The sequence below is a fragment of the Urocitellus parryii genome, chromosome 13 (genome assembly GCF_045843805.1).
Source record: "Urocitellus parryii isolate mUroPar1 chromosome 13, mUroPar1.hap1, whole genome shotgun sequence".
NCBI lineage: Eukaryota > Metazoa > Chordata > Mammalia > Rodentia > Sciuridae > Urocitellus > Urocitellus parryii.
The window spans coordinates 45,943,852-45,968,445 of NC_135543.1; the positions used below are offsets into that span (position 1 = coordinate 45,943,852).

The following is a 24,594-nucleotide window of genomic DNA, read 5'->3' on the forward strand; positions in this document are numbered from 1 at the left end:
CCCATGTACTGTGTTAGATAAAGATGGTAACTGATGAACATGTTGTTCCTTGCCTTCAATCTTTTTCTAGTCTGATAAAGGCTAGAAATGTTTTCACAGGAGTAAGTATGAGGTAATAATTTAGCCAGTAAGAGGGGCAACTAGCCTAGTCATAGGGGGTCAGGAAGGCTTTTGGAGTCTAAGCTCACACTGCATGAAACGTGTTTACCAGTAAGACAAAGAAGCAGAGAAGGAGACTTTAAGGCACAAATGAACAACAAGGGCAAAGGTTCTAAAGATTCGGAGAGTGTCAGTACAGGGAAAAGTTGTTCGTGATTGCAGAAGCACAAAACACTGATAATGCTGAATCTGGATGTATGCAGAGTTTTATGATGTTAAGGAGTTTAGACTATATCTCAAAGGCAATTCAAAGGCAGAGCTGAATTTTAAACAAGTGAATTTAAATCAGATTTAAATTTTAGATTTAAATCTCTCTTTGCAATATAGATTAAGGTTGTGGGGAATAGTGGAAAAGATAGGAGTAGGATAGAAGAAGAATCAAAAATTCTTACCTCCAAGAAAGAGAATATAAAGAGGCAAGCAGTTTGGGGGAAGAGGAGAAATTTCCCTTTTGGCTGTATTTAGTTTAATTAGTTGGTGTGTGGGTTGGAAGCTCAGGAGTGATGTTGGGACCTAAATTACTGATTTGGGAGACATGAGCATATAGAGAGTTATTACAGCCATGGGAATACATGAGCTCACTGAAGAAAAATAAGAGGGGAGATACAGTAATTTAAGGCAGAACTCTCAACATTGAAGGGAAGAGCCAAAGACAAGGTTCTTGGGGAAACTGAGGGAAGAGCATTCTCAGAGGAGAGAAGGGTTATCAGTTTAATGCATTGCTGAAAGGTCAAATAAGGAAAGAATTTATAAAGGCCTGTTGGATTTTGCAAGGAGGCCTTTGGTGTCCTCAGCGGGAGCAGTTTCAGTGAAGTAATGGGAGCAAAAGCCAGAGTGAAGAGAGTATAAGAGAGAGAAAAGAAAGGGCCAGTGTAGACCACTCTTTCAACTAGTTTAACTCTGAAGGAGGGAAGAGAAAAAGGGTTTTAGCTGACAGAAGGGTTTTAATGGATGGTAGCATTTCTGCTGCAGGTACACTTTGAGAGCATTGAAAAGTCTAGGAGAGAGACAGCTGATGAGATGAGGTGGAAGGAGCAATCATGAACGCTGGTGGAAGCTCTGGCCTTACCTAGGAGGGGACCTGTTCCCTTTTAACAGAAGAGGAAAAGGAAGCAAGGATTTGGGTGCTGGTAATTTTGTGAGTTTGGTGGCAAAAAGTTTGGGGTCCCTCATCTAATAGCTTTGGAGGTGAAGTTGAGAGTGTGGAAGAGAGTTGTGGGGTGTGGGACTTGAGTGAAAATAATGCTGTGAGGGCAGGAAACCAAGCTAGTCCTGGCCTCTTTCTTCTTAGTTTTCTCCTTTCTCTTGGCCATCTCCTGCAGGCTTGTGGCCTCAAGTCACCTCCACACAGATGTTCACAAATTGACATCTCTAGACCAGACCTCACTTTTGAACTCTCAATCTGCCATCCATACTTGGGTATCTCAAAGCCTCCTGCAACTACCATGTTGAGGGCTGTCTCCAAATGGCTGTTGTTAAGGCTCCCTCACTAGGACTTCTGGTGGGTTATGTTATACTTTTAGTGTGTAGCCAGAGCTGGGAACTGGCTTTATTATGGTTAGTCAAGGCCAAAGATGCTGTGATTCACTGCATAGATTCAAGATAAACTTTAACTTGTGAGCATGCCCCCTGCCATGTAACCTGTTGGCAGTGTGCCCCCTTTGTTTGAGCTGCATATAAAAAGGGCCTAAAGAAATGGGCAAAAGGGGAGCTAAAATGAAACTGGTTGGGGGGCCAAAGCTGAAGCTTGGGGCTGGCTAATGGCTGTGCCATCACTGATTAAAGCTTGTCTACTATCCTAACTGCATCTTGCATCTTCTTTGGCCTGCAGAAAACAAATCTGTTTCATGGGTCAGAGTCCCTTCATGACACACCTGTCCCTCTTACTTTAGCTCCTGATTTACTAGATTGTTGAGCCTTCCTGGGGATTCAGTCAATGTTTTGTTTCTAGAATGTGTGGTGTGGTTTCTGATGTGCAAGGCCCTCTTTTAGCTGTTCCCACCCTCTTCCTCCTTCCACCCTTGGTCACTTTTGCTTATATTTCATTTGCTTATATCAGGTTAAAATCATAACACCCCAAAATATGGTGCCTTGGCACACTGAAATCTTTGAATTGAGGAAGGAATGGTATATACCAAAACCAAGAAGAAACTGAACAGACAGGTCTTGCAGGGTTCCCCTCAGTCTTTTATCATTAGGTTATACCCTTTTATTCAATCATATTCCTACACTGCTGTCTATTCTTCATTAAACCTGAGCATAGGAATTGGGAGTTTAGCTCAGGGGTACAGCACTTGCCTAGTAAGTGGAAGCCCTGTTTTGATCCCCAGAGTAACATACACACTCAGAAACCTAAGCATAAAAATAGATTTCCCTAGGTCTTTGGATCTTCATTTTTGAAGATTCTTGTGTCATGTAAAACTTGGATTAAATAATTTGTTATGGTTTTCCCCCCACTAATCTGTCTTTGTCAGTTTTATTTCAAACCTAACCAAGAACTGGAGGAAGGTTGAGGAAACATTTCCTCTCCTATACTTAACATGTTGTTCCCTAACTCTTTCCACATGTTCAAATCCTATCTATTTCAATGTATTCACTTTCAAAGCCACCTTTCCTATAAAGCATTCTCTGATAGCTCTTCACTGGGTGGGGAGATCCCAAACTTACTTCCTCTTATTCCTCCTTTATCTGTAATTTCCTTGTGGTTTTTATTATTTTCTCTCTCTTAATATACCTGCTGATTTACAGGTTTTATATTGTCTTCCATGCCTTAGATTAAGTCCTTGAAAGCAAATCAAGGTTATTGTAGTGTTTATATAAGAATTGATTATTGGGCTGGGGATGTGGCTCAAGCGGTAGCGCGCTCGCCTGGCATGCTTGCGGCCCGGGTTCGATCCTCAACACCACATACCAACAAAGATGTTGTGTCTGCCGAGAACTAAAAAATAAATATTAAAAATTTAAAAAAGAATTGATTATTGAATTAATGATAAATGACAAATTCTCTGTTCTGATGCTCAAATGCTCTCTACATGTCATTCCAATTTTCTTTCTGTTGATGATTCTATATAACATCATGGATATTTGTGAATGACTCCAGAATCTTTTTAGCTCTGAGCTCTTGCCTAAAGTGTACTTATATATTTTTAATATCTTGCTTCATCTTTCAAATTTACTATGTTGGAGGCACCCATTTATTATTTTCTCATGTTTCCTATCCAAAACAGGCTAAATATAAATACTACCACTTCTAAATGTCTTCACTGTTCTAGTATTTACAGATGAAGTCTTCCCCATTCTTGATTTTAAGTGTTATTGTAATTTTTATACCTTTATTTTATTTATTTTTATGTGATGCTGAGGAGTGAACCCAGTGCCTCACACATGCTAGGAAAGTGCCCTACCACTGAGTTACGACCACAACCCCCAATTCTTTTAAATTTATTTTATTTACCATTTTAGGTGTTATTATGGCTATTTTGTTAGTTTTTCATTGTATACTGTGCTTCCCAAATTATAGTATAAACTTCAAGAGGCCAGGAATTTATATATAAATGTGTCATTTCTTCACTGCATCCCTTCCCTCCTTTCTATAATCTTATTTCCCCTCTCCCTTTCTTTTTCCTCCATCCTCCATTCTCTTAAGAAAACTTAGCTACCACCAGGGGGCAGTGGAAATGTCACAGATGGGGAGGAAAAAAAAAAAGGCTCCGGGTTTACCAGTTGATTCTTGTAATAGAACTTAATAAAATATCCCGACATTCTCTAGCTTCATAGAATCAGTTGTTCTATGTTTTAATTCTGGCTGCTAGATTTTAATAGAAGAAAGTATCTGCGAATACCATGACCAACTGGTGCATAAGGATAGGTTGGAAGATCTGGAGAATGTAAACCAGAAGAAAAATCAAGGCAACTCTGCTAATGATGCTTAAATTTTTAGAGGAATGATCTGTGAAAATGCAGTTAAGTTTATTCTGTTCATCTGAGGACTAAAATGTTCGAGTTGTATGGAGTTAAGAAGAACTTCTAACAGCAATGATGGAAGAAAAAGTGGTTTTGGATGTATTGTGAAGTAAGCAACCTGCCAGTCAGAAAAGTTCCCCAAGCTAGGGGAATTTCTCTTCAAAATGTAATTGATGACAATCTGGCTTTAGGTTTGAGGTTGGATTAGTGATGTCTGATGACTCTTCTAAGTCTGAGTAAAATCCAGGAGTCGGTTATTTGATCCATATTTCTAATTGAGGCCCAAAGATGGGCCTATAAAGTCTTCTCCCTTAGATCTTTGTGACTTTGGTGGATGAAGTAAAATCATGGGCTATGGTAACTCATCCAGAGTGAACCCTTTGATCTGACTGTATCAGGTGCTGAGAGGTGACTCAGGAATAGATGGTAGGAGTTGGCATCCTCAAAAGGAGATTTATTTTACTTTACTTTTAGATACTTGGGATTGAACCCAGTATTGAACTGAGCTACACCTCAAGTTCTTTTTATTTTCTAAGCAAGACCTAGTCTTGCTTAATTGCTGAGGGTCTTGTAGAGTTGCTGAGGCTTAGTCAAACTTGAGATCCTCCTGCCTCAGTCTCTCAAGTGGCTGGAAATACATACTTGAACCACTGCACCCAGCAAGAGATATGTATTTTAGAAGCCACAGAAGAGCAAAGAACAGTAGACTCTATTCAGCAGAATCTGGGGCTATTGAAGAGAGAGGAAGTATTGATGTAGCTTTTGGTTAATGATTAATAAGGGGAGAGATGAGAGCAGGAAAGGGGAGTAGTGGATGTTAGGCTATTTATAGGCTCAAGGACTAGAGAATGATCAGGTTATAGTAGAGGTTATAGTAGGCAGGAATTTATTGCAACTATACAGAGAAATAAAAGTAGACAGATGGATGTTGTTCTGGAAGTTTGTTGAAGATGTAGCTGCAGCTGGCCTTTCAGCAGGGACCATCACCTTGCCTGCTCTAGTGTTTCCACACAGTGAGGTCTCAGTCCTTCTCTCTCTGCTCTTGCTTCTGGTGCCACTGATCATCTTTTCTCTACTCTCCTTCCTACCATCCCAGAGCTTCTGTTTTCTCTCTGCTCTCACTTCCCTCTCTATGCCTTTGTGTATCTACCCTGACTGAGGACTGTACTTTGTGGTCAAATATGCCCAAGAGAGAAATTTAGATGGTTCACTGCCTCTCAATAGAGAGCTTTTCTGTCGAACAGAGTGCATCTACCAGACTTTTGGTAGAGAGATGCCAGTTAGGACACGATCATGTTCCATCTGCTGAGCCAAGAATAATAAGCTGTATAAGGAAGTCCTGAAAGGGGGCAATGGCAGGGCAGATTTTCTGAGGCATGAAAGAAGTGGTAGTGTAACTTTCAGGAAGTTGCTTCACCAGACACTTTTGGAAGGAAAACCAGGGTGAATTCATGATGAATAAAAACAACGGCTAAAAGTCATTCTGAAAATACTGTCCAAGGAGTTTTTTTTTTATGAGAAAAAGTATGAAAGACTCTCTTTTTCAACTTGCCTCCCATGAAGAGAGACAAAAATATAGAAAAATAAAAATAATTAGAATGTATTTTTCCCAGCATTAATACTCTGGAAAAACTGCAAGATTCCTCCTGCCCAGATGCCTAGTCCAGTACCCTAGTCCAGTCCTCAACAGGCAAGATTTCAGCTATTTTTTTGGTGTCTGTGTAGTACCTTCCTTATTTGCTTAAGTTAATTAGAGCCAGTACTTGTTGCTTGTAACCAAGAAACTCTACAAAGAAAGTAGTCCTTTCTAAACTTCTTGTGTAGGGAGTCAGCAAAATCAATCGATGGTAGAAAGCTGACACTTAGATATCTGTGCATCACAACTCCAGGAAAAGAGAGACAGGTTCAGAATTAAGTATAGATCAAAAGAATTTAATATTTGAAAACTTGCCAGCTCTTTTTAGGTATTAAATAAACTGGGGCGAATGCACAAATGACAAAAATAAAACAGACAGCTTTTAAAAGAAAAAACCCCCAATGACCTCATATCTTTGATGGTATGGAATTAATAACATTACAAAGTATTTAATATGTAGGTGTAAGGATGGTTAATTTCCCCCAACTCAACGATTTATCTGGATTTGCCTGTTGACATCTGACCTACTTTTCAGCATTCCAGGCAGTAATTATCCGAAGCCCTCCCCAAAGTCTCAGTCCATAAAATCCTCCTTTTAATAGACTTAACAAGCCTTTAGCATGCTCCTGCAGCACTTCAAAGTCACATTGGCACCAGGGGAGTGTTTTAAAACATGCAACACACGAAGAAGTTCATTCTGGGGTTTCTCAGGCTTAAGACAAAAATGTAGGGACACAGACATTAGGTACTGTAATCTGGGGAGACTCATATTCTGGAGGGAATCCTTGGGATGTGAGAAGGGAATGGTGGTAGAGTTTGGGGTTCTTAAAGTTCTTGAGAAAAAGGAAATAATCTGAGATGAATCCTGTTTGAACCAGGCAGTGGACTATTCTGATGAAGTCCATCCCATTCTTAAAGTTACCCTTTTAACTTTTCTGTTTGGTTCAGGCAATATGGGAATGGCAGGACCAAGGTTACGTTACTCTTAAATCCCTTTCCCATCCATTCAGAGATTCCATTTCTATTCCTACTTACATACATTGTACATAGGGATTCCAGTTAATGTGCTCTGCCTACAAAGTTAAAATTCCCACCTGCTCATGTGCTCAGAAAGGAGCAAGGAGGGATGCATTTATTAATTGGTTCCAGAGGTTCTGTGTCTGCCAAAAGTTTTTCAAAATCAAGTATGACACAATTGGGGCAATATAGTAATTGTTTTGTTATTTGAGAACTGCAATGTGGAAACTGCTAGTCATATATGGCTATTTAAGTTTAAACTAATTAAAATTGCATAAAAATTCAAACCAGGGGCTGGGATTGTGGCTCAGTGGTAGAGCCATCGTCTAGCATGTGCGAGGCCCTGGATTGGATCCTCAGCATCACATAAACATAAATAAATAAAATAAAGGTATTGTGTTCAACTACTTCTAAAAAATAAATATTTTTTTAAAAAATTCAAGCCATCTATTACATAAGCTACATTTAAAAAGGTCAATAAGTGGCCAGTGGCTACTGGACAAGATAGATTTATGGAACATTTCCATAATTGCGGAAAGTTTCATAGGACAGCAGTATTCTGGAATAATGAATTCTATTTCACCATCATTGTGTTTTTACCTGTACTAGTTAAAACAAACAAACAAACAAAAAAACTGCCCAGGAGAGACTGGGAATGTAGCTCAGTGGTAGACTGCCTGGCTAGTGTGCATAAAGTCCTGGGATCAATGCCCAATGTCAAATAAATAAATAAAAAGTTCCCAGTAGATATCTTTTTTTCTCTCAAGTATTCTTTATGCAAATACCACAGATGTGCTGTATTGTGTAAAAACACAATTAGTTATCCCACCAACATTGGAACCTTTGATAATTCTAATACTTAGTATTTCATCCTCCTCTAGTTCAGCTAGGAACTGTGTCTAAAGAAGGTGATTACAAAGTGTAAGTCATACATATAGGCAATTAAATCATCACAATGAGAATGAAAACTTTCCTGGAATCAAGTGGAAAATTATTTCAACAGTAAATTTAATTTTTGCTGTGAAAATAGTTCAGTATTCTTAGAAAATAAGCTCTGAAGTTTCTTAGACAAATACGAATGCCTTAGTTACTATATACTCTGCAGTTGAAATATTGTGCTAGCCAAGTGCTTGTTTTATTCATAAAAGATGATGGTGTCTGTATTACACAAGCAAGGATATTTGTGTACTACAAACACATCATTCTAAAAGATCTGCCACTTGATGTATCTAACACGTATAGTGCAATTATCAATTGGCCTGAAACAGGTTCTAAATGTTTATAGGATTTAAAGAACTGTAGTCCCTTTAAAAGTGATAACTATTAGGCTCACTGTAAAGCTCATTAAATATATTTGTAAATTAAAATTAACAAAAATTTTTTTTCATATGCTTGTAAATTCGTTTTTAGTTTATGTAAATTTTTGACGTTGGAATTATACTCAAGTTCCAACCTTCACATTATAAACGATGTGCTAACTCCTCTGGCTAGAACTTTGGTGCATCTAGTCTGAAAGATTATTTAGTGGAGAAAGTGAAGGAAATTTTTAAAATCCTTATCTCTGTGCATTCCTCACTCCTACATAAATGTTTATACCTGTTTGGCATTTTAAGGCCATCCTTTGAAAAGCATGAAAAGAAAAAGCTGTATAGCTAATTTACACTGCTAATTAAGTTCCCATGGATCAGACCTCAACCAAACCAAAAAAGGTAGCTGGGCGATGTATTTGTTTAATAGCGAGCTTGCTGAGTATTAATCCAGTATTCATATTTTGCTTAAGCTGGGGGTCTTCCTCCCCGGACACCACCACTTCCTTGTAGACTTCCAGGTAGGGTCCAACTCTTCTTTGGCCTCAGGAGGTAGTGAGAGGAGCAAGAAAATTGACAAAGCCTGAAACAGCTGGCCGGGCAGTGCTGGAGCCGACCAGACTGGAGCCCGCCTGACCAGAATAAGCCGGACAGTGGGCGTGGCGTTCTGGGGGCGTGGCCCCGTGAGACGGTCACGTGTCTGTCCAGCCGCCAACAATTCGGGAAGGCGCGCGCGCGCTCTCCAGGCCGCCACCCGGGAGGGACAGTGTCCCCTAGCGGAGTCGCACCGCCTCCCGCTCTGCCGGGTGGCCAGCGCCGGGGCCCAGTAAGGTCCTCGGGAGTGCGAGCCGGAGTCGGCGACGGCCGCTTCAACAACGTGGGGCTGGCAGACGGAAAGCCTGTGGTCGTGGCCCTCGCCTCAGGAGCTCTGGGAGCCTGGGTGACCGCGTAGGTCAGTTTCTCGCGGCCGACCTCGCCTGGAATCCGAGCAGCCTCGGGTTCCTGCCAGCCCCGAGCTCCGGGTGGTCTGCCCGCGCCTGGTGGGAGGTGAGCGCTCCTCTCCCGGGAGTCTCGAAGGCTGGTCAGGTTCGTGACGCCGCAGCGCGATCTCGGCTTCCCGGCGGCGGCTGGCTCCCCCAGCACTGCAGGAAGTTGTTAAAAGTAACAAACTGTTGGCATTTGTTGCACTTCCACTATGAGGTGCTGCGACTTCGTGCTGATGCCACATGCATCACCTACCAAGACTTCAGCTGCGTGCTTTCTTGGTACTTTCATGTGTGCATGGTAACTTTTAGTTTCCCTCTAACAACTGGAGGATTGATTCACAATGGAAGTCACGAGTTGTTCATGTGACCATGTTTATTATGTACCGCGTGGTCGGGTCAACACACGTGAAAAAATCGCAGGGGTATCCGCGTGAAAGACCGCAGCTGCACAATAGAAACTGAAGGAGTCACTTATCCTGAGGCCCTGATGATTGGCAGGAGATGTCAAAGGGGGTTATCCTGACTTAGCTTTCAGGTGTCTTGGTTTTTTTATGCAGACAATATTGTGAAATTGAATTGTTCGCAGTGAGATAGTGTAAGTTAAGGGTGCTTGAATGTTCCCAATGTACCTCTCAGGCTTTATGAATGGTTGAATAATTAAGTCAGTTGTGAAACCAGTGATGTGTTTCCCTAGAAATTTAAGTATGCACAGTAGTAGATGCATTTTGGATATAGAGTTTGGGACACCCTCATCTCTTTACCTAGCATTTGGAAAATAGTTTGTTGGCTTGAAGTCTTGTTCTTATTCTAACTGTGATACTTTGGAATTTTTGCTAAAGTATGCTAGATAATACGTTCTGAACCCCTCAGCTGAAATTGTAAAGCTCTCTATTAATCGGAGAATAGCCACAAAATCTGCCCTAAATCTCCCCAATTCTAAATTACTAGGTGGAATCTATCCATAGGCTATAGGGAGAAAACAGTAACAGTGATTCATTTTTTTTCATTTCCCCCAGGCAAAGTAATTTTCTAACAGCGTTTAAAAAAATGATATTCAAAATGGGAGTTAACAGCCATAAATTGAGTAGATTTATCTGAAATAGTTGTATCTGGATGTAGGACTTTGAGAATGTCTTTTATCAGATGACAATTGCTAGATATCTAATTGTGAATCAGTAGGAATTTGTGGTGGATGGCTAATGCTTGTCCCTGGAGGCTGCTCATTTTTGCAGGTATTGTAGCAATATGTGGACCTGTGTTTCAGATCAGCCAGGTTGTATATCTTAAAGACACTCCTCCCCCAGAATTGCCTTAAATCAAAGAAAAATGATACTGTTTAACACCAACAATTAAGAATACAGCCAATCTCTTTTGAGTGATGTCTGTTAAATAAATTACAAGTTTTCTCCTTAGAGATACAGCTATGTATTTGATCATGCTTTTCAGTTGGAACTCTGTTGTGGCAATTTCTTAACCTGTTGACATTACTGTTAAGCAAGCTTCATAAGTATTCCCTTAAAAAGTCAAAGTAGAAATATACTTAAGTGAGAACACCTGGAGGAGACAATAAACTAGTATGTGCATGTGAGAAATTCAACATCGGAAAATTTAAGCTGTGTCTATCAGAATTTTGACTCTGCAAATTCTGTGCAGTTCCTAGAAAGAGTACAGGTTTTGGCTATGCAGGAACCTGCTTATACCATCAATTCATTAATGAAGTTTCAGTAAAGTTTCAACACACTCTGTATAGTATATATTTAGGATTTACAATCCTGGTGACATGTCTTTTATGATGTTCTTGATCCCTAGAAATGTTGAATTTTTCTCACTTTACATGATTTCCCCCATCAATGTTATATCCATATTGTCAGTACTAAGGAGGTGGGCAAATATAAAAGTTTTAATGCAGTCAATAAGAGGTTGTAGTAATTTGCTGATAGATTTTTATCTGAGTTCTTATCAACCTTCAAGTAGAAAATGATGCACTATATAGTGAAAGCAGTCCTTCACTGAGCATTTTCCTATCATGTGACAATAGAAAGTAACCATATGTGTATTTTGTGTTTAAAGCTTCCCTTTAAAAGATTGGAGTTGTGGTGCTTGTCTGTAGTCCCAGCTACTACTCCAGAGGCTGAAGCAGGAGAATCTAATCAGTTGAGACCAGGCTTTCAAGGCCATGCTGGATAACAGTGAAACCCCTGTCTCAAATAAACAAACAAAAATAACAAGAACAACAGCAAACAAGTCCCTATAAAGAGAAACTTCTATGATGCATAACTGGTCATTGAATGTAGAAAAAATTATAGATAACCAGTGAATATATAGGGTTGGTGTCTAATTATGTCAATTTGGCATCCAATATTGAATATGAATAAGAAAGTTCACATATAAAGTGAACAATAATTTGTTATAAACATTGTATGCTGATTTCAATGGTTTACATGCTGTCATAATTATAGTTCAACTGTCATTTTTCCCCCAGAGGAGCAATGCTCTTAATGAGGGCACAGAGCTTAGAGGGAAAGTTTTACTGAATTAAAAATTGATTGCCAAGTGCACCTGTGAAAATACACCTGTATTTTCAGTTACTCAGGAGCCTGAGGTAAGAGAAATGCAATTTTAAGGCCAGCCTTAGCAACTTAACAAGACCCTGTCTCAAAGAAAGGACTGGGGATGTAGTTCAGTTGTACAGCACCTGTATTTAAAAAAAAAAAAAAAAAAAAAAAAAACCTTTATAAAACAACAATGTGAATGCTTCCTAAAATAGCTCTTATAAATTGCTGTTTTCCTTGAATTGCAGAGTTTTGGATATTTCTTTTCAGATAATAAAGCTTTGTAAAACTAGAGGGACCCAGGCAAGGTGGCGCACGCCTGTAATCCCAGCAGCTCCAGAGGCTGAGACGAGGAGCATTGCAGGTTCAAAGCCAGCCTCAGCAGTGATGAGGCACTTAGCAACTCAGTGAGACCCTGTCAATAAATAAAGTACAAAATAGAGCTAGAGATGTGGCTCAGTGGTTGGGTGCCACTGAGTTCAATCCCCGGTATAAAACAACAACAACAAAAAAAAACAACACAAGTGGAACGACATACTATAATTCAGATTTTACTTCCTCAGTACTCACATAGGAACAAATATTAGAATCAGTGGCCTTTAATTTTAAAGGCTGATTTGAATTTTATGAACTATGTAGCTTTGTCACAGCTCATGCTTAGAAGTTACAGCTTCTGGCTGTTACTCTACAATCATATTTGGCAAGTAACTTCAATTTTGTGCTTTTCAGTTTTTCAATTCTGAAATTGGTATCAGATCACACATGAATCTCTGCCAATGTTGAATTTCTAAAACAAGCAAAAAGTGCCCTTAATGGTTTGGGTTAAAGCAAATGTCATACTTGTGTGGGAATATATGTGTATATGAGTGTGACACACATAGCTATATGATCACATCAGAGAACTTACTGATTGCTCACTACAAACTAACAAGATTTAGAGGAGAAATTAATTTTCTTGTCATTGCTATGTTTTTAAAAAGTAACTTTAATTTTTAATACTTTCCCAGTATTAAAAGAATGTCAGGAAGAAATATATCATTAAGCAGCTAACCACTTTGGAGTGAAATGCTAAACATGGTACAGTTTTTTTTTTGTAAACTTTAATTGTTGGATGTATTTTAAAAATTATATTAATATCAAGCACAAAAGCTGTATCTGAGAATTTTTTCTGGCTTGTGTGTGTGTGTGTAGACACGCACGCTGGAGCTCTAACCCAGGGACTTGTATATGCTAGGCAGTTGCTCTATCTCTGAACCACATCCTCAGTTGTGTAAGTTTTAACCACTACATATGGTTTTAATGATTTCTGAATTGTTAAACTCCCCAATCCATTTGTAGAACCTTTTCATCATTTAAACTAAAACTATACCATTAAATAATAGTTCCCATTTTTCCTTCCCTTAGCCCTTGGCGAACACTATTCAACTCTAGTCTTTATTAATTACTAGCTATGTTGTAAGTGAAATCATACAATATTTGTCTTTAGTGTGTCTGGCTTATTTCACTTAGCAGAATGTTTTCAAGGTTCATCTATGTTCTAGCATGTGTCAGAATTTTCTTTTAAAGGCTGGATTATATTCCATTGTGTGTATTTACCACATTTTGTTTTTCCATTCATCTGTCAATGGATTTTCGGGTTGCTTCTATCTCTTGGATATTCTGAATAATGCTGCTGTGAACATAAGTGTTCAAATATCTGTTTGATTCCCTCCTTTCAGTTTTTTTGGGGGACACAGAAATAGAATTGCTGGATCATATGGAAATTCTATGTTTAATTGTTTGAGGAACCACTGTACTTATGTTTTATGATATGCAGTTAAATATTACAGGGATGATTGAATAAGTTTAGCTTGGATGTCTTTGAATTTTAAACTTTTCAAATACTTTTAAAACTCTGACACATTGTTAAATACTTAAGTTTCTGATGTTGTGGTGAATTAGCTCTTATCGAACTTCATTATCTTTGAATTATCTAGGAATTTTCTACTTTGATTCCATAGAATTCTTTGATTTTGAAATTATACTTAAAAGTAACCATTTAATTTATAAAATATATTCCTTACCAAGTTTACCATGTCATGAGCGCCCTTTAAGCCAAAAGTTTTAGAGTCTCTGCTAAGATTTCAAAAATGCTGGGATCACAGAACTTATCTACTAAATTGAGTTTTCAGCAGCACAAAATTATCAGGTATGAGCGCCAGTTTAAGTTATTTGTAGTGTTTAAAATACAATAAAATGTAGAAATTTGTAAATTTGCTTTCTACACAAAGAAACAAAATGTAAATTTGCTTTCTTCAAAAAGAAATTAAAATTAAAAGTTTGCCTTCTTGGTCTTGGAAGAAAGGAAACATGGCAAAAACGTTCTGTAGTCTCCCAGTTTTTGAAATCCATGTTTTCTGTCAAGTTTTTTTCCCTTGAAAACATTCTTATGACCATTGAATTCTCTAATTAATAAATTAGAGCATGGAATTGGGTGAATGTGAAAAGACTGAATGAAAACCATCCCCACAAAGTGATCAGGAAAAAATACTGTTGAGTTCACTGATAAAGTCTGACACCATGGCTGTCATCTCTAGTCCCAAGTAAATTGGAGGCTGAGGCAGGAGGATAGCCTGCCTCAGGGATTCAAGGGATTCAAGACCAACCTGGGCAACATAGACCTTACTCAAAAAACAAACAAAAAATCCAACCAAAACTATATTCAGTATAGCAAAAGCCCATTCTAACAAGCTTCATTAAGGGATAACTTGTGTTTTTCTTTGGGCTTAAACATCAGAGACAAAGCACTTTTCTGTAATAAACTCTCATGGTTTTGGAATCTTTTTAAAAAATCTGTTCAAATGAATTTGATTTTTTTTAAATCAATGTAATTTTTAGTCACAGAAATTAAATACTTTATAAAGAAACATCAAATTAAGCAAAGTAGGAGTTAATAATTCTAATAATCTTGGAGTATATTTTAAAATGTTCTCCCTTCTTTATGATTTTATTTCCTATAGCATGTTAGAAATAAACTTAGTTTTCTTTTGCAAGAAAAAGTATAAATTCATTCTAGGGAGAAATTTGATTGCTCTAGGTAATATTTGATTACCTACTGTGTTCTAGGCACCATGTTAGATAGGGATATAATGGGGACATAATAGTCACAGGATACTTGTTCTGGACTAGTTTATAGTCCAGTCCAGGAATAGCCAAAGAAATGGAGTGATTGGGAATGGAGGGGGCAAGTCACACCTCTCTCCAGAAAGGTAGAAAGCAATTTATTTGTACATTTGCCTTCCCCATTACATTTTCGGGTTTTTCTAGTGTAAGACATGGTTTTATCATCAAAGGTCAGAGCAATGTCTAAAATGTGTAGCCTTCAACTCAGTGTTCACTGATTCATCTCCTCGTGTGGTATTAGGGATAGCGAAAGTGGTGCTGGCCCTAATGGTGACAGGGGAACTGCAGCTTCATGTGGATGTCATGTCAGACACCTGAGCCCTCCTCTTTCATTTATGCCAAAGTTTTCCTTCTTTCTGGTTCAAGCTTCACACCCTGGAAACATGCCCAGGTATCTAATGTCCTAAAAGTAAAGTCCTCACCTTCTTTTCAGAAGGAAGTTACTTTAAAGGGAACTAGTTCCTTTTTATTCTCCATTCACTCTTCAATGTACCAAAATTTATTTTTTCCCCTGCCTCTTATTTCCACTGAAAAGTATTTCATCAATGGCCTTCTATTTGCCAAACCCCTAGGCAGTGTTAGGCGCCATACTTCATACCCTTTCTTGGCATTTCATTCCCATTCACACCCCTTAAGTGTGCTAATATTCTCTACTTCTAATACTTTTGTGCTGATACCCTCTACTCTCTCTCTCCCTCTACCTTTAGTCTTTTTTTTTTTTTTAGCTCCTCTTCACTGTCCCCCTCTTCCAGTATATAGGGCCTTTTACCCCTGTGATATCTCCTCCTGGTGTTTTTCTTCTTCTTTTTTTTTTTTTTAATGAGGTCTTACCCATGTCTAGCATGTGCTCTGCCACTGATCTACACCCCCAGTCCCAACTGTTTAAATTCTAACGTATAGATGCTCTCTTGTGCTTAAGCTGTTATTACCTAATTTCTTAATAAGCATTTCCATTTCCCACAGGAATCTCAAACTCACTACAACCAAAATTGTATCTTTTCTATCCCATATCTTGATTGATTTCTATATTTTTTATCTGGTTGTACAGGTTACAAACCTTGTATACCCTTGTGATGTTGGGGAATGACTTTAGGAACCGGTTTAAATTTCATTTTCTCTGTAATACCTTCCATAATTAATGTAGGCAAAGAGCTAATGACTCCTTTTCTTCATGCAACCACTGTCCCTTATACATTGGAGTATTTTGACACATATGATTATCATTTGCATGTTTACCCTGTTCCTGGAAAGCAGGGACTGACTATCTTAATCCATCATGGTACTTCCTGCCTATAGCAGCTCCTGCCATTAGTAAATAGCCAAGAAACATAAACTTTAATCCTAATACCAGCATCTATGAGCAATTGTCATGGTTAATATATCATAGGAGGTTGTTTAGATAATAGATTTATCTTTTTCCTATTTGCAGAAATGGAAGAATTTTAAAATATTTTTTTCTATCATCTTGGGGTGGTGAGGATCCAAGGTAACGTAGAATACTTCTAGTATGTTTTAAAGATATTTACTTCAAATATTGTTTAATCCTTTAAAGGATGATAAGAATATGAAATGAAATCTCATATAGTATGCTAGCAAGTCTAGAGTCACTTCTAGTTTAACGTACTTGACTAAAAACATACAAGGTCATCTGTGAAAAAATGTGCATTTATTTACACATGTAGATTTTTTAAATTTTCAATAACTTACACTTGCCTATTATAAAGAAATGCCTTTAAAATAAATAAACAAATCAACCAACTGACGAGGGCAAACAAACAAAAAATGCCATTATGTTGTGGGAGATTTAAAAAATTATATTTAAAAAAAAGGCTTTTAGGGCTGGGGATGTGGCCCAGTGGTAGAGTACTTGCCTACTGTGTGCCAAGCTTGAGGGCCATCCGAGGCATTACAAAGGGAGAAAGAAAAGGCCCTTATTATCACTCATAATTTCACCACAAGGAGTAGCCACTGTTGTCCTATTCTTATTCTGAATGTTTAGAGTACATATAGAGATTATATGATGCCACATATCTCTACTACAAATGGAATCTTGTTTGATTTAACAATATATTGCAATTTCATAGTTTTAGAAAGTTTATGACACTTAATGTTTTTATATTCAGTTATGTGAATGAACCTTTATTGATGAACCTTATATATATAATGCTACAATTAGTGTAAGTATTGTTAAAAATTCAAATTGATTAGTCAAATGTTTTTTTAATAAGTGTACGCATTAATGAATGCAAAGGGGATTATTTATAAAAGCTGATTAGCATACAGTTGCTGATAGAAGTCTCTCAGGAAGCCAGGTGTGGTGGTGCAGGCCTGTAATTCCAGTGGCTCAGGAGAGGCGGAGGATTGCGAGTTCCAAGCCAGCAATTTAGCAGGGAACTCAGCAATTTAGCGAGCCCCTGTCTCAAAATAAAAAGGGATGGGGATGTGGCTCCGTGGTAAAGCACCACTGAGTTCAATCCTTGGTACAAAAAAAAAAAAAAAAACCTTTCACAGGAAAATTTACTTTGAAAATAGGTTTTGGTCGAGGGTCTGCTTTGTCTGCCCAGAGATTTTGTGGAGCTTTTTCAAAGGAAGTCAATGAACAGGCCTTGCTCAGTGTGGTTATTTATTAGGGTTGTAGTAGGGGACAGGTCATGGCCTCTGGTTGGCAGGAATTTGTAAGGAAAGTTGGCTGCTTCTGAGCATAGAGGCCAACCCCTAGTTCTCAGGTACAGGTGGAACAGAGCCCTTCTGAGGGGTGGAATGAAAATTCTTGGCAGCAAAATGTGGAAAACCTGTAATTTTGCATGTGATCCACAGAGCAAGTATGGATAAGATCTAGGCCAGCATCCAGCTACATTTCAATATTTCATTTTACTTTATTAATTTCCTGTGTCTCATGTCTTCTGCTTTCTTGGTTTGTGAATTTTGGGCCATATCCTCCATTAGTTTCCTAAAAAATTGGGAAATGAGAAGTAAATTTTGTTCTTTTTCATGGAAACATGTAGAATCTTGCTTATCATAATAATTCTAAAATTTCATGATGCTGTGCTTTAATGGGCTTTCTTTTGTCTGTAGACCAGAAATTGTCCAGAAGTTTTGGGTTCTCAGTAGGTTCTACATTGTTGTAAATTTATCTGAATTATTTTGTCCTGCTGATTTCTGTATTTTCTTTTTCTCAAACTTCTGTCATTTGCTTGTTCCACCACCTCAACTAATCCTCTTGATTCTCTTATATTTTCTTCTCTATTTTCTCAACAGCTATATTTTGTAGGAGGTATTCTCAAGCTTATTTTTCAATTCTTTTGCTGAGCTTTTATTTTCACTATTTTTAATTAACAGTGTTTTTTTCCTATAATTTTAAGAATTTTTTGGTATTACAGGATTTTCAACTTTTAGCTTTTTCTCTGAATAATTTGTCTTCTCTAGGTTGCTTTTCTTCCTGTTTTTATTTGGTTATAGTCTCTTTCTTCAGGTTCTTGAGACTTTATTCAGTTATCTTGACCTTGGTCATGGGCCCTTATCTAAGAGTGGGGAGCTAGAAAACTGATTGGAAACTTAGGAAGCAGGGGGGTCCATTTATTTAATCTTGAGATAGGGTTTTGCTAAGTAGCTTATGAAATCACTAAGTTGCTGAGGCTCACTTTGAACTTGGGATCCTTCTGCTACAGCTTCCCCAGCTGCTGGGATTACAGCTGTGCACCACAGTGACTGGCCATTAGGTGGGCCCTTCACCTTAAATTCATTTGGTGTGGACATTTGCTGGGAGCTCCTGCTGTCTTTCTCCTTGAAATGCATTTTCTTTTAGGGACTATAATTAAAGTCTCCTCATGGAGAGAAGTGCTTGACTTACCAGCACTAGAAACATTGGGGTTACTGCTGTTAACTCTGCATGAGCTATTATTTTCTGAAATTATGCCTTCAATATTTGTTATTCATCCTCTATCCTTGAGGCCTTCTCTTTTAGCCTCTGCAGGAGATTTTTTTCTGACCAGTTCTCTGTTGTTGGACATGGATTGTTTCTAACTTTTCACGAGAGTAAGTAATGCGGTCTTTATGAATATTCTTATAAGATAATCTGGTGTGTTTTTGCAGGATGGATCCCTAGAAATAGTTGTCCATACAGAGTAAGTAGGGTATGTGCATTTTGAAGTTTATTGATGTCACTAAATTGTTGTCTCTCCCTATAACATGAAAAATTTTATGAATTTCTATTCATCTTAGCAGTTCATAGACATGCACATTTTCTGTCCATGCCAGTATTGGCTATTTTAATCTTTTCTTTTTTTTACTTTTGCTAATCTGGTGGGTGATAAATACCATTTGTGTTTATCTGTATTTATTTGATTATTAGAAATTTGATTTATTCTGGAAATTGCTGTTCATAAGATTTGCTCATTCTGATATGTTTTAAACTTGGTTATGGGACTGTGTTTAGTTTGGGGCTTGGTAAGAAAATAGAAAAAAATTTAAATTTAAGAGTGTTCATTCCAGAGTCCTTATTTATATTTTTACTGTTCATTTTTTCACAGTTTTTAAGTATTAATTTATACTACATCACAATGTTTCTATGTGACTAGTCATATTTTAATTGTATATCTGGTTATTGATGCAGTAATAATAACTATTTATATAATATTGCATATCTGACAAAATACTTTTGTATGTATAATGTTATAATAGTTCATGAGGTTGGTTGAATTTTGCAGATGAGGAAACTAAGGCTTTGAGAAGTTAAGAAACTTGCCCAAATGTGTATGTATTTCTTTATAATAATACAAAAGGCCAGGTTGTGGCCCTGCAGCACAATTCATTGTGTCTGTTATTAGTGGCAAATAAGGATGATTCTTTCCCTTTTCTGTATTAGCAGGTAAATCCCCAAACTAATTATGTTCTTAGATAATAGCAATGTTATTTTTTTTTAACTAGAAATGAACACAGAAACAGAACAACAGCTTCTCCACCATGCCAGAAATGGCAACACTGAAGAAGTAAGAAGGCTGTTAGAAACTGTGAAGAGGAAAGAAGTAATTGCTGACATTAACTGCAAAGGTGAGCTTTCACTGGATTTCATAGTTTTCTCTTGAGAATCCACACAACTCTATCATATACTTAACACTGATCTTATTTTTGGAAGAATCCCCACAAAATTGGGTGAAATGTATTCCCACTCCCCTCTAAGCTAGATCCATTCTTAAAATATTTATGGATCCAAAACCTTATAGGCTCCAAGGTTGAGCCCACGTCATGCATTGTCTGATAATTGTTTTTTTTCTTGAAGATACTGTAAGTTGAGCCAATAGGTCTGAATGATTTTTGTGTGTCCAGCATGTAAGATATTTTGGAGATAGTCATGCAGAAATAGATGAGATCCCCGCCCTCATTGAGATTGTTCTACTAAATCAATAAATCAGACTGTTTACATTACAGAATATTGGCAGTATATGTAAGTGTGGGTACTTTGGGGCCCCAGAAGAGAGGTAGTAACTTGAACTTCAAAGATTAGCTTCTTAGAGTAAGTGGTTCTAAGAGTGTGTAGGAATTAAACCAGGTGAATTCAAAGAAGTAAAAGGATTCAAGACAAAAGAAACAGCATGAGCCAAGGTATGAGTTGAGAGATTGCATATGCAAGAGCTCACAGCAGGTAGAGAGGAGGATAAAACTATTTGGGTAAGTAGTAGCCAAATCATAATGTACATTTTATAGCAAGGTTGCAAATACATTATAGCCTTGCACTCAGAGTTGGAGAAAAATAGAATTTATTCTCTAAAATGGTTTAGCATTTTAATAAACCCCTTTACATTTTGGGAGCAAGGTAGATGGACTAAAAGTTAAATTTGGGGTACTTCAGTCTTAGTCCTTTTGATGAACACCTCCCCACTGGCTCCCCTAAATTGGCTTTTAAAGTATAAAGGTGGGCCTTGCTTTGTTTGTGCAGTGGAGACAGATGTCTTCAAATCCGTGAGGTAGCCTTTGGTTCTGTAGTGACCTTGTTTTCTTAGTGCTCCTTAAGCATTTGTAGCTTAAGTGAAACTTAGCTATAAAGCTAAACTTGGATCTCTCCATCTGTCATATGATACAGGTGGTACTCCTTGTCTCTTAGGAGACTTACCTGGGTCATTGTTGACTTTATGTCACCTGAGCCACCTTTTGTCGCATCTTTATTGTATTCAGCTCAGCCACACTCCTTGTATTAGTCAAGCCTCTTCAAAGAAACAGAACCAATAGAACATGTGTAATTATAAGAGGGGATTTATTAGGTTGGCTTACATGATCAGAGGCTGAATAGTCTCACAATGGCTGTCTGCAGACTGGAGGATTAGGAAATAGTAGATGCTCAGTCCAAGAAGCTGAAAGCCTCAATATGAGAGAGAGAGAGAGAGAGAGAGAGAGAGAGAGACACACACACACACACACACACACACACCAGTGATTCAACCTGAGTCCAAGACTTAAGTAAAGCCTGAAAGCCTCCTGGAGAGCTGTTGGTGCAAGTCCAAGGCTGAAGAATCTGCCCTATCATGGACCAGCTAAAGAAGGATTGTATTCTCAAGAGCTTCCCTTTTTCCTTAAAAAAAAAATATATATATATATATAATATATATATTATATATATATATTATATATATATTATATATATATTTAGTTGTAGTTATTTATTTCTTTATATGTGGTGTTGAGGATTGAACCCAGTGTCTCACACATGCTAGGCGAGCACTCTACCACTGAGCCACAACCCCAGTCTCCCTTTCTTCTTTCTTCTCCTGTTTCTTCATTTCATCTGGGCCTGCAGTTATTGGATTGTATCACACAGGTTCAGGGCAGGTCTTCCCCATTCAGTTCACTGATCCACAAGCCAATCTTCTCTGGAAACATCTCCACAGACCCATCCAACCAATCCATAAGTTTTATGGGTTGTCTAGGCATCCTTCAGTTTACTCAGGTTGAAAACCAAAATTACCTGTTGTGTTTTTAGTCCTCTCTTGGGAAAGTGTCATGTGGTAATGTATTGAAATGTGGCAGCCTAGGGTAGCTTTGCTTAGTTAAAAGTTAGCCTTCCCTCTCCATGCATTACAGAGATTGCTTTGACATGGCCATCTTGCAGGTGGGTGCTAAGATAGGTAACATGCTCGTGATCTTTTCATTGTACCTCAGATACAGCTAGCTTGTTCTCAGCATCTTCTCAGATTATCTCACATCCTGCTTATTTTATCATCTCCTTCTACGGCTAGTTCCTGTCCCAGGAAGGGCTGTCTTAAGATGGATTTATGGATGTTTTACTCCTTTTTCACACACTCTCCTCATGTCCTAGAGCAGCAAATCTCCTGGCTTCACCCTCAGCTGGGAAGAAACCATGATCTGAATTGCTTAGAAACTGTAGTCTGACTTGGCCAAAGTAATTTAAAATTTCTCTGCAACCTTCTACAAAGAATGACTCTCAATCTTTACTGCAGGGTTTTGTTTTGTTTTTTTTTTTGTTTTTTTGAGATGGAGTCTCCCTAACTTGCCTAGGCTGGCTTCAAACTCAAGATCCTCCCTAGAAGCTGAGACTACAGGCATGCACCATGAACCCAGCTTATTTTTAATGCTAAAAATGTTTAAAAATCCTCAATGACCCTTTTCTATCTACCTTCTTCCCCTATCCATAGTCGCCTCAGGCTAATTAGTGGAAAACCATCTACTTAGGTAAAACTGAGAGATTTATGTTAATGGTTTTTTCAAAATTTCATCTCATTATACCTGTCAGTCAGCCTTTGTCTTAAGGGGAGTTTGAGGGGTTTATGTAGAGGAGTAACAATCAGATGATGTGCAGTTCTTTACTAAAGGGAATGGGTAAGTCTGCATGTAGTAATGTTTCCCTGTGGGAATTCTTTTCTAGCATTTCTTGATTTTTTTTTTTTTACTTATATAACCAAATCCTAAGATATAAGGAAATGATGCAAATTAATATATTCCGTTAGAATGAAAGCTTAACAATCAATTTACAGATGATACTATTGGAAGGAATCTACTGAGCTTAAGTTAGTGAGAGAATGAAATCTTTTTTTTTTTTAAAGAGAGAGTGAGAGAGAGAGAGAGAGAATTTTTTTTTAATATTTATTTTTTAGTTCTCGGCGGACACAACATCTTTGATGGTATGTGGTGCTGAGGATCGAACCCGGGCCGCACGCATGCCAGGCGAGCGCGCTACCACTTGAGCCACATCCCCAGCCCCAAGAGAGAATGAAATCTTGACAGGCAGAATTGAAGGTTAAGGTGAACATATCTAGGGTCTGGGTTAGAAGATCTAACTAGTATTACTTATAGCTACTGCCTTATTATAAGCATGTGCTCATGGTTCTGTCTTTTGCTAATATGAGTCAGTCTTGTAAATAAAAATAAATATTTATATTTGTGTACAGTATATACTTCATATAAATGAGTGACATTTCAAGTTTGGGAAAAAGAACTTACATTGCTGTCTCAACACATGCTTCTGAGAAGTGCTATCATTTTTCTAGGAGCTCCAGATGGGAAGTAATTTGAATATTACCTTATCATATCTGCTGATGTTTTCCAGCATTTTAATATTGTATAAAGGGTTCTATTATTTGAGGTAATTCTTAATCATTGAGTGTTTTAAAATACTATGATAACTAATTATAGAAAATGTTTGAAGTATTTTCAGAATTATTTACAATTTTGGAAATTGATTTTTTTGGATATAGAATCCCACTTGGGAACACTAGATGTGAAGAGACCAGTTCAGAGGCTGTTTTAGTAAAATAGAGGATCTAATTGTGAGTAGATGGCACAGATGCAATGAATGGAGGTAATGAAGGAAAGTATATGTGATGTATTAATATTTAGGATGTAGAATTGAAAGAACTAATTGAATGTGGGGTATGAAAAGGAGAAAGCAGCCAAGGGTGATGCTGGTATCTGCCATGAAAAATTAGGTAAATAATAGGGCAGACAGTTGTGAAAGTAAGTGAGAAGGGGAATGGGTAGTGTTTGTGTGTAAATGTGAATACATGAATGAAGGACAAGCTCAGCTTTGTATTTCCTGAGCTTGAGGCACCTTTGCATCATCCACCTAGAAGGTGTCTGAGACTTGGAAGTGGAAATCTGTTTTTAAGTCAACAGTATATAAACAATGTAGTTGGAGAGGGCCAGTAAATACCACTTTTGATATTACCAATAATGAACTCATTAGAGACAAATAGTTTCCCACTTGGAGGAAGTTCCAGAATTGTGAGACCAGAGAGTGCAGGGCTATAGTAGCCAGGGAGGACCGTCCATCCTCTTTGATACTAGACTGTGATGCAGCAAAGTGGCAGATGAAAAGAGCCCCTGTGATTTGTTGTCAATATTTTAAATAAAAGTTGAGGATAGATTAAATGACGTGGTGGGAGATGAACATATTCTTCAGTGGATGGGTACTTGATTGGAAGGAATGAAGTGAAAAAAGCAAGTAAAAATGGGAAGAAAGAGTGAGGAGGAGGAGGATGATTGGTAGTGAGCATGGGGTTAGAGAAGGTTTGTTTTTGCTTGTTAGAGGGGAGAGACTACTTACTTGCTCCTTCCTATGAGCAACTAAAGAGGAAAAGGTTAAAAATAGGGGTGGGGTGGGGGAAATACTTGAGAAGCAGGAAGGGATGGGATCCAGAAAGAATGATTGGTCTTTAACATCAGGAAGGAAAGATGGTAGAATATGTGAAATAGAGGTAGGATGGTAGCTTTATTTCTGGGAAGCCCAAAAAGTTCTATGAAAGTTTCTATTTTTATTGTTAAGCTGAAAGATGATGTCACTGCTAAGGGTTGAGATGCCTGCA

At 37.9% G+C, this 24,594-nt stretch overlaps 1 protein-coding gene across 1 annotated transcript in view; it reads left to right on the top strand.

The window, feature by feature from the left end:
• The first annotated feature begins 8,872 nt into the window (after positions 1 to 8,872).
• The window catches only part of Osbpl1a (oxysterol binding protein like 1A), a 218,075-nt gene continuing 202,353 nt past the window's right edge, over positions 8,873 to 24,594 (top strand). Inside the window, exons 1-2 of the mRNA XM_026388022.2 lie at positions 8,873 to 9,034; positions 19,709 to 19,831. Coding sequence (XP_026243807.2) covers positions 19,711 to 19,831 — 121 coding nt within the window. The 5' untranslated portion in view covers positions 8,873 to 9,034; positions 19,709 to 19,710. The remainder of the gene's footprint in view (positions 9,035 to 19,708; positions 19,832 to 24,594) is intronic.